The sequence below is a fragment of the Macrotis lagotis genome, chromosome 4, assembly GCF_037893015.1.
Source record: "Macrotis lagotis isolate mMagLag1 chromosome 4, bilby.v1.9.chrom.fasta, whole genome shotgun sequence".
Lineage (NCBI taxonomy): Eukaryota > Metazoa > Chordata > Mammalia > Peramelemorphia > Peramelidae > Macrotis > Macrotis lagotis.
The window spans coordinates 48,984,617-49,000,319 of record NC_133661.1 but is presented as its reverse complement, the minus strand read 5'-3'; the positions used below and the strand labels follow the sequence as shown (position 1 = coordinate 49,000,319).

General features: G+C 44.8%; 1 protein-coding gene across 6 annotated transcripts in view; it reads left to right on the top strand.

Annotated features, from left to right (window-relative positions):
* The window catches only part of LOC141520833 (uncharacterized), a 44,101-nt gene that overhangs the window by 22,018 nt on the left and 6,380 nt on the right, over positions 1-15,703 (top strand). For 5 of the 6 annotated variants that reach the window (XM_074232712.1, XM_074232709.1, XM_074232710.1 and 2 more), the window contains 12 exons: positions 650-811; positions 3,266-3,501; positions 4,034-4,220; positions 5,101-5,171; positions 5,466-5,535; positions 5,992-6,038; positions 6,260-6,323; positions 7,352-7,413; positions 10,641-10,806; positions 11,042-11,083; positions 12,104-12,163; positions 13,837-13,901. In XM_074232712.1, coding sequence (XP_074088813.1) covers positions 650-811; positions 3,266-3,501; positions 4,034-4,220; positions 5,101-5,171; positions 5,466-5,535; positions 5,992-6,038; positions 6,260-6,323; positions 7,352-7,413; positions 10,641-10,806; positions 11,042-11,083; positions 12,104-12,163; positions 13,837-13,901 — 1,232 coding nt within the window. Of the gene's footprint in view, positions 1-649; positions 812-3,265; positions 3,502-4,033; positions 4,221-5,100; positions 5,172-5,465; positions 5,536-5,991; positions 6,039-6,259; positions 6,324-7,351; positions 7,414-10,640; positions 10,807-11,041; positions 11,084-12,103; positions 12,164-13,658; positions 13,789-13,836; positions 13,902-15,703 lie in introns of those variants that run through there. The other variant, XM_074232711.1, reaches the window with a different exon arrangement.

The following is a 15,703-nucleotide window of genomic DNA, read 5'->3' as shown; positions in this document are numbered from 1 at the left end:
CCTCCTTCCCTTTCTTTCCCTCTTCCCATAAGTAACTAATATATAGATTCCACATGTATAAACTCAAATATATTTCCACATTAGTCACATTGTCAAATATAGTTCCACATTATGTCATGTTGTGAAAGGAGAATCAGAATTAAAGGGGGAAAACATGAAAAAAAATGAAAAAGCCATAAAACAAGTTTTAAAAAGTGAAAATAGTCTGCTTCAGTCTGCATTTAGACTTCATAGTTTTTTCCTCTGGATATAAAGGCATTTTCCATCACAAGTCTTTGGAATTGTCCTTGATCACTGAACTGCCGAGAGGAGCTGAGTTCATCATAGTTGATCATCATACATTTCTGTTAATGTGTACAATATTCTCCTGGTTTTGCTCACTTTGATCTGCATCACTTCATGCAATTGACCAGAGGTTCTTAACCTTGGATCCATAACCTTGTTTTTAAAAAATGTTTTTATAATTGCATTTTAATAAAATCAATCTTCTCTGTGATCCTGTGTATTTTTATGCTTTTGAGAAAATTGTTCTGAGAAGGCCTCCAAAGGTAACATCAGACTACCAAAACAAGTCTATGATACAAAAAGGGATAAAAACCTCTGGGACAGAGGGATGCTGATGGCCTTAAAGGATGGTTTTTATTTCCAGGGGAAGCCAAGGTTGGATGATCGAGGATGGGAGCTGAGTTCTAATGCCAAGGATACTCTAGAGGGCCAGGAGGAAGGACTACTCAGGGGCCCAAAGACCTCTACTCTACAGGAGCTCCAGGATATGATCCTTCTTCAAGAAGAGTTGGTGATCATTAAAGAGGTAACTTTGGCTTGGCTCCCTCTTCCTGGGTCACTTCTACCTGTCCTGACCTTTCTTGGAACACAGCCTTCTGAGTATTCAGTTTGAATTTTAAAATCTTATAGCCAGAGCAGACCTTGGAGAGCAGCTGATTCAATTCTCTCAGGAGGCAGGTGGAGATGAAGAGTGGGAGGAGATGTACAGATGTTTCTTCAAAGTCTCACAGTAAATTAGCAGCAGAGCCAGAAGTAGGCCTCCAGCTCTCGGAAAGGCAGCCCAGCACTCTTTGCACTGGAGGGGAAAGAAGGGGGAAAAAATGGGATGTTTCAGTCTTCTTCTCCCAGGAGGATGGCTCAGAGGGATCCTGATTACAGAGGGGAAGATAATGAGGAGGCTTTACAGAGCACATTGGGATTTTGTGCATTTCCTTCACATACACATCTAGTTTTGTGGCAATCATGGTGAAGTGAGGTCAGATTCTCAGCAGGTTCTGCAAACGATGCTCATCTATCTCAGAATGAACCAACCACAAAAACCTACTTCCAGGCTCTGCCCCTTAACCCATGCTGCTTTGCTAAGGTCTGCCTAAATTCAATTAGAAAAACCATATATTAAGTGTCTATTTACGAACTGATTGATCAAGAAACACTAATTAAATGCCTAACAACAATTCCTATTCTCATTGAGCTTATATTCTAATGGAGACAACAGGAAGTAGATATAAGTTATGTGTGGTTAATTTATGCATATATGTTAACATATGGTTGCATATAATTAATAATTGCAAATATATTCAAGAATTCAATGCAATTCTGGATATATAAAGACCAAAAAAAATTCTAGACATAGTCCTTACCCTTAGGGAGCTCATCTTTTACTTAATAAATCTTTGGAAGACCCTTGACCCTCATAATCACCTAAATTTGTCCTCTTCACATGCTGAGCCCCAGTTCTGCCTTCAAATTCATCTCCTTCAGGATGCCTTTCTTGATTAGCAACCCCCTGCCCATACATACCCACAGAGTTAACTAGTTCAGCAACAGCATCTTCTCCTTATTCTTGTATATAGCTCCCTGCAGCTGGAATTAGGTGAAACTTTACATGTGTATCCATAAGCCCCTATCATATAGGCAGGCAGCTAGGTCATTCAGTGGATTGAGTGCTTGGACTGGAGTCAAGAACCGAGTGAGTTCAAATGTGGTCTTAGAAACTTAGTAATTGCATGACCCTAAGGGCAAGTCACTTAGCCTCTCCTGGCCTTAATTCACTGGAGAAGGAAATGGCAGGGCAGCTAGGTGGCACAGTGGATAGAGCACTGGCCCTGGAGGCAGGAGGACCTGAGTTCAAATTTGACCTCAGACACTTAATAATTACCTAGTTGTGTGACCTTGGGCAAGCCACTTAACCCCATTGCCTTAAATAAATAAAAATAAAATAAAAAAGAAGGAAATGGCAAGCCACTATAGCATCTTTGCCAAGAAAACCTCATAGATAGTATTGATGTGCTATAGTCCATGAGATCACAGAGAGTCAGACATGACTAAATGCTTAAATAACACTGTGTGGGGTTGTTTCTATCTCCTTCATGTTACCCTTTTTTCCTCATAAGAAGGGAGACATTTGAGGACAAGAGTTCTGAGTCCTTCTGAGTCCTCCTTTGAGGAGGATCCATATTTCACTAAATTTGTGACCATTGGACAGAGATGCATCCAAGTTTGTCCTTGGTGGCTTTATTTTTAGGGCAGGAGAATCTGAACCTGTACCTGTGGTTTTTTTAGTGTTGAGATCTCCCAGCATGGAAACTCCCTCCACCAAAGTAAGATACCAAATTCTCTGTCCTTAGATAGAAAATAATTTACCTAATAAGGTGCCATAACCAATATGTGGACAGAAGAAAGATTCAAACCTGAGGCTAAGACCATCTCTGTTTACTATATTGTGTTGTCCATGGCATTTAACGTAATATAATGATTAATGATCAAGACTAATATTCTAGGGCCTTCCCTCCATCAGTGCAATTCCACAGTCCTAGAAGCTTGAGTGAGCTTAAGGGACTGAGCACAGTGGCAAGCTAATTCTCAGGTTCTACTTCCTGACTCCTGCCCCAGTATTCTATGCCCATTTTACTATGTTTCTCTAATGAAATAACGTCAACAATAACCCCACATTAAAGATGTCATATAATGCCTAATCACATCATGGAGATGATCTTGGGGGTCTCAAAAGTCAGAAAGCAGGGAGCACACTCTGGATGGTCCTACCAAGCAGGAAGAACTTGGAATACAGATTTGGTGACTGACTCAACATCTCTTGTCCAAGAAATAACCAACCAGCCAATCACTCAACTGATTGTGCCAGGCCTATTATGTGACAGATCCTGCATAAGGTGGGCATGGGTAAAATTAGTGAGAGTCCATTCCCAATGCTTTGGGGAATGGCCAACAGTTCTTGGGATGGGTATGGGGTCTTCATTAGGTGAATGAGCAGCTCTCCTTAGAGCTAGGCCAGAGCCGCCAGCAACTGAGGACCTGTCTAGACCAGCTCTACCAGCTGCAGGAAGAAAAGAAGATTTCTCATAGCTGGCTCCAAGTCCTGGAGACTGAGAGAGTCCAGCTGGTGGGAGAGAATTTGGTACTGCTGTCTGTACTCCAGGAGCAACAGGGAAGCAGTGAGCTCAGACCAGCTTCCTGGAAGAATAGTGAGACCAGTGGGTAAGTGACTCTCTCCCTTCAGGGATCTCAAAGCCCTTTGTTGCTATGTCCCAAGCATCCCCAACCTCAGTTGATTCAAGAAGCAAGAGAAAGTATCACCATCACAGAAGAGAGACCCAATGAAAGAAAAGAGAGAGCCTTGGGGATAAAATAAGAGAAAGGATCCAATTTAGTGAACCCTAATCAAGACACTTTCTCCTTCTTGAAGCCCCTCAGAGCCTTCCAATGACCAAATGTTGTTGGCTTATTTAGTAAATGGCCCAGGTAAATGCTATCCAATGAAGCACTGCAGATCTATTTTAAAAGTATCCCATTTCAATGGGGAGAGGAGGCATGTTTCAAGATAGCAGGGTAGAAAAAGGGTTAATTTAGGCAAGCATAATAACACCAGGATCTCTGAGGAGAAGGCTCCCAGGGCTTCCAGGAAAGAGGCACATGAACAGCTTCAAAAAACAACAAAGATGAACTGATATGAAAGGAGAGAGAGTAGGTCTCATGCTTTGAGACATACCTAGAGGACTTGCTTCCCCAGACAACCTCAGCAGAAAGAGTTGACAACTCCCCAGCAAGAGTCAGAGGAGGAAAGATGGTGCCCCAAGACCCATGAGGAGGTGGTTCAGTATTGGAAAGCACGCTGGTACCAGGTGGCAAATGAATTGAGATCCAAGGAGGAGGAACTAGAAATGATCCAGAGACAGAGGAAAGGCTGGTCATGCAAGGTGAGCTTTCCCAACACACCCTTTATGGCCCTTCCACCCAGCACCACTTTCTCTAAGATTCCCCCTTTCTTCCATACCCAGAATCCCTTTGTGTTCTTATTTTGCCTATTGGGACTTATTCTTTCTCTCCTATGAATGAACACCCATTCATTCCCATGTCCATGCCATGAATCTGCCTAAAGGTGTCAACCCAATGATCTTGGGACCTTCCTCACTTTCTCAAAAATAATAAAATATCATTTTCTTATTTTTATGTCACCTTCATTTCCAAATATATCCCTATCTCTATTAGACATTCCTTGTAACCAAGAATAAAAAAATGACAAGAAAAAAAAAGAAAAACAGCTTAGCAAAACTAAGAAACATATCAACCCCATGTGACAGCATAAGCAATATTCTACATCTGTAGTCTTCCACCTCCTAAAAAAGGGAAGGAGGTGTATTTTTACCAGGTCAATGTTGATCATTCAAAATTGTTCCTCAATTTCTCTTGCCATAACAAAGATGCCTATGGAACAGATGGGCTACCCATTGAATATTCTTTGCTTTCCTCATGTAATTGGTTCATTTTCTTTACAAAACATAGATTTTGTGGCACAAATCTTACAATCAACTCCCTCTTAGTCTGAACATTTTCACGGACGTTTGACCTCAATTGTTCAGAGACTATAGCAGTTTAGGATTCCAATACCATCCTAAACAGATTTATATTGTACATACAAATGAAAACCCACTTTTGGGCACAGTGCCAATCAGACTTTTAAATATTTTCTACTACCCACCTCATTGGCCATTATTAAGAACTCTCTTATACTCTCAATAACTCTTTATCCTGCCATAGCCATTTTTCTTTTCTAATTTCCTCTCTTCTCTTTTCCAGATCCCCTGGGTCCAAGAGCTTCTTGCAGGGGAAGAGGAAAATCCAACTGAGTTGAAAGAACTAATGGGCAGGTAAGTGACCTCTGGACCTCAATGATTGTTTGGTTCTTTGGGAATGGGATGAGAGGAGTTATTTGAGAACTGTTTGGGAGGAAGAGTAGCGATAGCCTTCCTCACTGTGGTTCACTGATGGAAGGAATAGTCCTCACATTGGTTACTGGTGCTCCATGAACCTTAAGACCTAGAATTATGGTTGAGGTTGCCCTAGAAGAAGAAGAAGGTAAGGAGTCCAAAGTGAAGGGGAGAGGAAAAAAGACTCAGGGAGAGAAAAGAAAGCTTAATGTGTGAAACTGATCCTTTTTTCAGGGCAAAGGAAACCAGTGAAGTGAAAGGGACCCAGCTGATGAAGATGTTTCAGCATCTTTCTTCTGGGGAAGTGAGAAAGAGGACAATTCTTCTGCCTCTCCTTCGGCCTCCCACATGTCCATTCTTGCTCTGCTCGTCTTTCCTCTCTATTTTACTTCTGCTTCTATTTTTCTGTCTCTGTATGTGCCTTTCTTTGTCTTCCTTCACTTTTATTTCATTATCTAACAGCCCTCACTGAGGGAAAATTTGTCATTTGTCTCTTACTCTATTAATTTCTGATTTTCTCTCTGGCCAGTATGTTTTCCTCTGTATCAGGATCTCTTGAAACTACTGTTAAGCATCTACCTCTGTGACATTCCCTTTCTCATGAGAGTCCAGGCCAGAATTCCCACCAGGAACCAGTGTTGAATGATTTGTAGGGGTAGAGGTGGAGGTAGAAACCCCTGGGTTCAGGGTGAAGAAGAAAAGATTCAGAAGAAAAAGAATCAGCCTCATCTTTTCCTACCTTCCTCCTGATTTCTCCCAGGACTCAAGTTTCCTGACAGAGAAGATGGAAAGTCAGAGAGATCTCCAGTAAGTATGACCTAAAGGATAAGGTGAGTAATAATGGGGAGAAAAGAAAGGAGAGTCCTGGAGAATTTGGGTTGCTACAAACAAGGGCCCCAAAGGAGACTGAAACTATCTCAGAAATGGGAAGGGGAAAATGATGAACCTTCTTTAGAAGCACAATCCCTAGGCTTCTCACATGCATAAACCTTATTCTCTCTTCTCCCTCACCCTCTATTCTGTTATAGAAGGAAGATAAAAATACTGGAGCAGGAGAATGCTCAGATGGCATTGGTGATCCAGAGGTGGAAGGTGCAGATGGGGACACAGTTTGGGATTCTACCTCCACCTTCCTTTAGGGTTTGAAGGGATCAGAGGCTGTGGGAAGGATCTGGATGCTAATGGCTAGTAAAGGGATGCTGCCACTTCCTAGGATCTACCCTCTGATCCCTTCCCTTCTTCCCAGATCTCACTCCTCCATGATCCCATACTGATGGCCATGCACAAGTCCAGGGTTTGAGAATTCCCTCTTTCTAGCTTAGGAGAACTGAGCCTTCTCAGGTTCTTGGTCCTTTATGATCTCAACCCACCAACCCTGCCACTGATTGATCCTCCCTTCACTTCAAGCAGCTAGAGAAGGACCTAATGCTTTGGTTTGGATCTGACCCTGCAGAACAAACTTCAGGGGCAGTACCCTCCAAGAGGGCAAAACTAGGTCCAGGACCCTGCCCTCCAGGGGCCTTGAAGTGATTGGAAGCAGTGCCCCAACGACTCATGATAAAAGTCCACAGAGAATGCCTGTGTCACAACGACTCATGATAAAAGTCCACAGAGAATGCCTGTGTCTGATTGTGTGGAGGGTACTCTGAAGCCTTTGAGGGCTGTTATGTCACACTCATCCTCAGCCTTAGGAGATCATGAGGGAAGCCTAATAGAGAAAATTCCTAGCTGTATGATAAGGTGGGTAGAAGATAAATCTTGGAGTCAATGAGATCTAAGTTGCATTGTGGATATAGATACATACTGGCTGTGTGACTATGGGCAAGTCCCTTAACTTCTCAGTGGCCCCAGCAAATCCTCTATGGCTCTAAGTTTCAGACTAATGGCTGATCTGCAGTAATGAATTCCCCTCAGGAATTCCCTTTAAATAGTTGAAATTGCAGATCTAAATAAAGGGAAAAAAAAAGAGAAAGAAAACATATTCAAGTCCTTTTGAGCCTAAAAGGGTAGGGAGAGTCCCCTTGGGCATCCTTCCCTTCAGCCTCTCCAGGTCAGGCTCTAGTCCCTGCTCAGTGAAGTCATGAGGTCACCCACCCAGCAACATCCTTCTCTCTCATCAGTGCCAGTCCGAAGCAGAACCCCAGAGACCCCTCCAAGAACAGCAAGGATCTTCATCAGGAAGGTAAGTTTTCCTTTCCCATTGTGTTTGAGCTAGTCCCCTCTAACTGACCTAAAGTAAACCTACACGCTTTCCACTGTCTATATGTCCTATAGCAGGCATTCCCAGGAAGTGAAGCACCAGGGCTGGGGGGGGGGGGTAGTTCCATAATGATCTGTCCTGGAAGGAATCCATCTGGAGCATTGTGTTGGGTTCTGGGTGACATGGTTTAGGAAGGACATTGGTAAATTAGAGATGGTCCAGAAAAAGGCACCTATGAAGGCAAAGCCTTGAGTTCATGTCCAAATGAGCATCAATAGAAGGAACTGGGAACGTTTGACCTGGAGAAGATTCAGGAAGCAATGACAGCTGCCTTTTCTGCTTGGTCCCATAAGGCAGAATCAAGAACAATGAGCAGAAGTTAAAAAGAGCCAATTTTAGATTTGAGGTCAGGACAATTTTCCTAAAAATCCAAACTGTCCATAAAGAAGGGTGAGCAGATGCCAGGTTCCTTCTTTACTGGCTATCTGTAGGTAAAGGCTGGGTGGCTACTTGTCAGGTATGGAGTAGATAGGATTCGTGCTCCGTCCTGGCTTGGCCTAGATTGTGGTAGAGACACCTTCTAACTCTAGGAATAAGACTCATCAGCCCAACTCTTTTGCATGCAAGACTCTAGTTTTCCTGCTTCTTCCCTCCTGGCCCCATTGACCACACATATTAGTGCATCCTCAGAAGTTCTAGAATAAACTCCCCTTTGTTTCTCAGTCTGTTCCCCTCTTTGGTCTTCAGTTCTCTCTTCTGTAAAATAGGAAAAATAACATTTGCCCTAACCACCTCACATGAGTTATTGGGGAGTCAAATGAAAGTTCTTGTGGAAAAAATAAAACTATTTAGAGACAATGATTACAGTAATCATTGAAAAATAGGAGAGGGGAGGGGGGGTCTCTATTCATTCCTCCTCCTGCTCCTGGTCCCCCGCCTACCAACCATAACCATACTGTTCTGACAACATAGATCAGAGATTTAGCCCAAAGGACATCTAGCCCCAAACCTCTCCTTTTTCAGATGAGGAAACTGAGCACACAGAGAATATGTGGCTTGACTAAGGTTACACAGATAGTAAGGGACAGATCTGGGGCTTGAAACTGCTGACTTCACAGCCCTCCCCTTTTCTGTTGTATGTCCCACTCTGCCTCATTAGGCATTTGAAGTTCTGCCCTTCAGGTGGCCCACACTAGACATAACAGGACTAGAGAAGCATGGTATCAGACCCTTAATAAATGGATTTGTAGAGCATCTCCTCTGTCTTCAACAAAGCGAAGGGCAAACAACAATTGGCTAGGCAGGCATCATGTGTGATGTTTAACCCTAGGTCAGCCTTTTCTGCTACCAGCCCCCTCCTAGCAACCCCCCCCACTCTCCTCCCCTCCATCCATCGCATCTGCAGCTACTGAAGCTATAAAAGTCATTCCACCATCAATCAGGAATGATGGTCCCTAAATCAATTGTTTGGATTATGTGCATAACCCGCTATCTCCACCAGGGGGCAGGTGGTAGCCATGGGACGCCAATTGAATGCTATTAACCAACAGGTGAAGTCAACTCCCACAATACGGGGTTAGACTTGAATGGACCCTAGAGGTCATCCTGTCCACACCCTTCATTTTGCAGATAAGGAAACCGAGGCATTTTGAAGGATGAAGTCACTTTTCCTAGACAATAAATAAAAGAGGCAGGATTTGCCCCTGGTAGGTCAGCCAGTATCTTTTTTGGCACTGACTGGTTGGACATCCCAGATGCGGAGCAGGGAGGCACCCAGAGTCCAACCCTCCTCATTTCAAGATGATGAAACTGAGGCCAAGGGAGATTGTGATCAACGGGACTTGAACCAAGGAACTCTAGATCCAGGCTCCTTTCTACATACCTGGGATTCTTAACACAAGATCTATGAACTTAGAGAGATTTGGGGGGGGGTCACAAATCTGGTTGGAAAACCATTTACCCTTTGTCTTCACTACTTTTGCTTTCCTTTGTTATACTCTGGGGGTTTTTTATGTTGTTAAAAATATGATTCTGAGGAAGAGTCCAGCAGCTTCTCCGGATACTGCCCAAGGGGTCTGGGACACTGGAAAGGTGAAGACTGTCTCCCCTCTACCTCTTTCCCTTCCTTATACTCTCTGAGCCTTACAGAGCACTTGTCATAGATGATTTCATCTGCTCCTCTCATGCTCTAAGGGAGTTCAAAACCCCATTTTACAGAGGAGGAAAATGATAAGATATAATAATGGGGAGGGATCTCAAGGACCCTCTAGTCTGACCCATCCCTGAACAAAAATGCTCTCATTATCACACCAGATGAGTCATCCTCCAGCCTTGCTTGAAGCCCTCTGGTGGAAAGGCAGATATGACCTCTTAAGGTCACCCATTCCACTTTGGGATTCCACTCAAATCCAGGGGTTTTAACTTTTTGTGTGTTAAGGACCCCTTTGGTAGCCTGGTCAAGCTTAGGGACTCCTTTCCTGAATCATCTTGTTATATATATATATATATATATATATATATATATATATATATATAGTTAAATACGCAGAATTATTAAGAAAAACCAACTAGATTGAAATAGCTAACCAAAATTTTTTTAAAGTTCACGGACCCTAGTTTAAGGATCCTTGCTTAATTGTTAGAAAGTTTTCCCTGACATGAAGTCTAAATTTGTTTCCTTGTTGCCTCTACTCATTGCTCTCTAAGTCTTAGTCTTCTAATCTGTAAAATGAGGCAGTTAAGGCTGAATAATTCTAAACTCCCTTCTCTTGTTATTGTTGCTTAATTGTTTCAGTTGTGCCTGACTCTTTGTAATCCTATTTGGGGTTTTCTTGGCCAAGTTGCTGGAATGGTTTTGTCATTTCCTTCTCCAGCTCATTTTACAGATGAGTAAACTGAGACAAATAGAGTTAAGCTATGATACTGTCAGAAGTGTCTGAGACTGGATTTGAACTCAGATCTTGACTCCAGGTCTAGTACTCTATTCACTATGGTGCCACCTAGCTGCCCCTTCCTTCTCTGGTATTCAGTGATTTCACTGGTTTTCTCAGCTATGAGCTCATTAGGGGTCTGCTTCCCATTTCCCTCGTATACACACTGGGTTTGTTTAGGGAGATGGAGAAGAATGGATCACCCAAATCACTCCCAGCTCAGATGATTCCACTGGGTTCCAGTGGGAGAAAGTCACTACAGTCTTGTTGCCCTCTCAGCCCTCAGGTGCCAGAGATGCTCCAACCATTTCAGAGAGACGCCCAAGGGGGTCAGGAAGCAGGAGCTCCTGGGCCCTTGTCAGAAGTAGAAATCTTAAGACAGGAGCTGCAGAAGGAGAGAACCTTGGGACAGGAGAGAGAACAAAGACTTCAGAGCCTCACTTCAGTAAGGGATCCTGCCTAAACTACTAACTCAGCCCCAGTCCACAAGATGTTTTTTCTAGGTGTATTACTGGTTCTCACCTAGTCTATCTCCTTCCCTCCCCCCACCTCACCAGTCTCTATTCCCTGCCTTTAGAAGACATTCCTGGGAATGGCTGGGGATGGAAGGGTCGAGAACTGTGTCCCTCTCCTTCCCTCTCCTCCCAGCCCAGCCCTAAAACAGGAGGACTTCTTTACAGGAGGTGCAGGACCTGAAACAGAGGAAGCCAGAAGAACACAAGGTAGGGTCCTGGGTCCTTGAGAGTGAGAGGACATCTTGTCCTGAGCCCTCCTCCCAGCAAGCACTATACTTAACTGGTCATCCCTTTGAGGAGTCTTGATGCAGTTGGGTCAAACCTAAACAATCTGTCAAGGAGGACCCACTTGATGGTCCTAGAATCAGGACCTTGGGCAGTGGAAGTCTCTGTTTTAGAGGTCTTGGTCCATAGCTACCATGATGGTGGGTCACAGAGATGAATTCTGGGGTCTCCCCTGAGGGAAGGAGCCAAGACCCAAGACCTTTTCCAATCTCAAATCCCTGAATCTCTGCATCTTGGACAATGTAGGTTCTACCAACTACCTTTTATTCCAAAATCAAACTCAACCCATTTTCACTGTGGCCAGCCCCATTCTCAACTATACTTGTTGGAGACTAGAAGAGATAAAGTGTTTTTTTTCCCAGGAAGCTCCCAATCTGGTTTCGGAGTCAAGGTTTACAAATGGACCAATTAGAAAACGATTCACATCTGGAAATGGATTATATTCTGTAGGATTTGAAATGCAATCTCATTTAAAGCTAAAAAGGACCTTAATGGCTTCTGGTTCAAGCACTTTCAATTTACAGATGAGGAAACTAAGGCCCAGAGGGATCAAGTAATTTACTCCAAGTCACACAGCTAGTAGGTGTCATGGACAAGATTTGAACTCAGGTTTTCTGACTTCATATCCTGCACTTTCCACTGACCCGTGATACTTTTCCAAGAAGCTAAGAGATTCCCATCCCAATAGTCAAACCCAAGATTCTTAACCATTTGGAAATAGGAGAGCACCAAAGGTTCCCACAGTTCAGTCAAAGTTGGATCAATCAGAGGAGACATCCCAAGGGAATCAGGAGGTAGACCCAGTGATACCCAAAAGGCCACCCTGCCCCACAAAATCTCTTCTATCAGTGTTTGAGATCCTGGCAGAACCACCATTAGTTAGAGTTGGTCCTACCTGAGTCAGCTTATCCCCAGGCCTCATCCTCTTATGTCTGTCCCTAGGCTTCTCTGCTCATAGCTCAGGACTCTGGACAGCAAGGGTTGGAGACTGCTGAGAATCAGGTACGTTCAGTTCTACTTGCCACCTCCATGCTCTTGCATTTCCAAAGACTCTCTTCAGAGCTGGACAACTTCCTCCCAAGGGACAGTCTCCATGGAGTCCCAGACTTTGGGGAGGGATGGCTGGGCCGGGGGGCCCTTCATGAGACCCAGGTGAGGTGACTGGACAATTGACATGGAGTGGCAACAGTTAGGAAAGAGCTAAGGGAGCTGCCATGTTGAATGATTGACCAAAAAACCTCAAAGCTCTACCTTGGTCCAATCCTGTCCTTGGTTCTGAAGTCACTCCTCCTCTGCTCCTTCCATGAAGATGTGCCCCAGAGACAATGCAGTGAAGTGCTTTTGGAATCCCAGGGCCTGGGTTTGAATCCCGGCTCTTTCAATCATCTGGGCTTCTCTAAGGGGCAAATTACTAAATCCTCTGAGCATTCTTTTCTCCTCTATAAAACAGAGATGCTTGAATGTACAGGCAAAGGTTGCAGGGGTGATAGGAAGTCTCTCTTTCCTCTCAAAGTGCCTTGTCAGAGCCGGGAAGCAGGGGCTTGGCTACATTGCTCCTGGAGTAGGTCATTTTCCATGTGTGGTTATCTTGATTTCTACACCTCAAGCCAATAAGTCTTTCCAGGGACCTTCAGGGTTACCAGTGATATGCGGGAGATGGGAAATGGAGAAGCCTCAGATCTTGTCCTTGGGAAAACTTTTAGTCTGGTTGGAGAGACCCATGCAGGAGCCGATGAGAGAACAGTCCTGCTGCCCATGTGAATATGAATGCCCATGAAAAATATGAACAGAGTAACTATTGCCCCCACACACACAATTTTCATAGAGCTTTAGAGTTTTTAAAGTGTTTTTCATCTCCTTTCTTTTTTGATCTTCCTCACAACCCTACAGTATGGGTGCTCTTACCGCTCCCATTTTCCAGGTGAGATCACTGAGAATCAATGAGACTAACTTTCCTTCACTCACACAGCTAGCTATTGTGTTAGAGGTGGGATTTAAACCCATATATGCTTTTTTTTTAGGTTTTTTTTTTTTTGTAAGGCAAACAGGGTTAAGTGGTTTGCCCAAGGCCACACAGCTAGGTAATTATTAAGTGTCTGAGACCAGATTTGAACCCAGGTACTCCTGACTCCAGGGCCAGTGCTTTATCCATAAACCCATATATTCTTGACCTGAAATCCAATCCATATCAAAATGTCTTAACATTCCAAAGAGTTGGGAGAATGTAATTTTTGGAGGGCATCAGGAAAAGAGCAGAGGATTGAAAATGGGATACGATCAAAGCAGGATTCCTGGAAAATAGGTGTGACTGAACTGGCTGGGGTCTGTTGAGAGAGAAGCAGGCATTCCAGTCAGTGGACAGATCTAAGGTGTGACCTTGTAAAAGATTAGGTGGAAGGACACTGGGAGAAGTCTGGCCTATATACAGTGGGATGTGTGTTAGAGAGATCAGGAGGGCCCAGGGGTTGTCCATCTGAACAGAGTGTCCATTTTACAGATGAGGAAAATAAAGTCTGAAGAGGAGAAAAGACATCTCCCGGGGGAAGGCCTGGCATGGCAAGAAGCAATAGTGCGAGGCAAAGGGAGGTAGACCTGAAGGCTAAGTGTTCACTTGCTCATGGGCTCTAGAGGGTCCCTGGCCCTCTTGTTCATCTTCCCCTCCTCCCTCTCTCTAGCTCAGAAAGGAAAACCAGAGGCTGGAGCTCCTCGTATCATCTCTGCAACAGAAGCTGGAGGAGAAGTAAGAACCTGGGGCCACTGGCTCTTTCCAGGAGTGAGGAGAAGAAAGACCAGACCAAATGATGAGACAAAATGGGCTTCAGATGATCTTCCCCAACCGGCCACCCAAGGCCTGCCCCTGCCTAGCAGACCCTCCCTCCTTCCTCCCCTCCCTCTCTCAGCAGAGCCTTCCAAGGGGGAGAATGTGCTAAACCGCTAAGCTGCTTCTGCCCAAGAGAGCAGTGACTTCTGGTCTTCCCTCCTCTCCCAAGTAGTATCAGGACATGGAAGTCCAGGGCAGGGCCTTCTAGGCCTTCCCAGGAGGGCTCAGACAACCTTTCCTGGCACTGAGTCACGAGTGACGGGAACTTATTGCTTCCTGGGGCAATTGGGAGTAATTTCAAAACTATTAGAAACATGTTGAAATTTTTTTAACTTTTAGCTAAAATCTGCCTCCTGGCTTCTATCCACCAGCTGTAATTGCCCTCAATTGAGAGAGCCAGGCTTCAGAAATTTGAAGGTAGCTGTTCTATCATAGGACCCACCCTGAGAAGGACCTCAAAGATCGTTGAATCCAATCCCTCCGTTTTAAAGATGGAGAAACTGAGATCCAGAGAGGATAAAGAATTTTGTCTTAGGTTCCAATTGGCCATAGGTAGAAGTGGCAGGATTGGAGTCCTCTGACCCAATACTTATTCCCTTCGGTTTGTCTTCTCAACATTAAACAACGACACTTCTTTTAACTGATCCCCAAAGGCATGGAAACCATGACTGTCAGCAGCCCATATCTTCCTATCCTCCCCATTGAGTCAGAGTCAGACACACACCCATTGACACCTGCCCATAGCCAGACACCCATGCTACAGACAGACACACTCTTTAATACACCCACATACACACACACACACACACACACACACACACACACACACACACACAGCCTCTGTGTCCCTGGGACACAGCCCCAAAACAGGCCCAATCTCTTTCCTGGCAGAGCCAGGGGCCTAGGGTAGGGGAACAGAGGGCTGCCCACTATGACCAGTCAATTGTCAGCTTCCTCACCAATCTGAGGTAAGGCTGGGAAGGTATTTTCATCTTTCTAGAGCCAAGGGTAGAGAAGGAAGTAAGAGTGGGGAGGTGATTAGATGGTCAGAGAGCTAATGCTCTGATCAGTCCTCATCATGAAAACAGGTTAGACACTGTGATAGAGACAAAGAGACCCAGAGACTCAGTCCCTGCCCTGGGAGAGATAAGGGGGAGTCTACTGATCTTGGGAAGCTGCAGAACAGGCATCACCCTCTCCCTGCCCCCAAGCCCTCACTTGTCTCTTGAGAAAGGAAAGGGTATTTTCCAGCCAAGTTGGCAAGTCCTGAATGCCCCTGGGTGGGGATGGGCATGGGGGTGCCAGGTATAGAGAAGGACCTGTCTGCCTTCCCCCTGAGCCTAGAGCAAACCGGCTCTGGGCAGCTTCACCTTAGAGGCATTAACGCAGTTGGCAGCAGGTGGGGGAGGAGGAAGGACGGACCTGGGCCAGAGGGGCCAGCTTCCTGAAAGCCTGGGCTCACATCCTTCTTCACACCTGATCTGATGAGACAGCTCATTCAGCCCCAATGCAAGGAATCCAAACTGCTCCAGTTCTCAGGTCCAGCATCCCCTCCAAAGGGCCCCCATGCTCCCAGACACCCCCAAGTTGGTTCAGGGTTGGCGGGTGATTTCTAGTTCAATCTCATGTAAAGAAGTCGGATCCTTCCTTTACAGCCCTTTGTCATCCATACTGACCCCTGAACTTAGGCATGGATTGATCTTTAACCTTGGCCCTTAGTC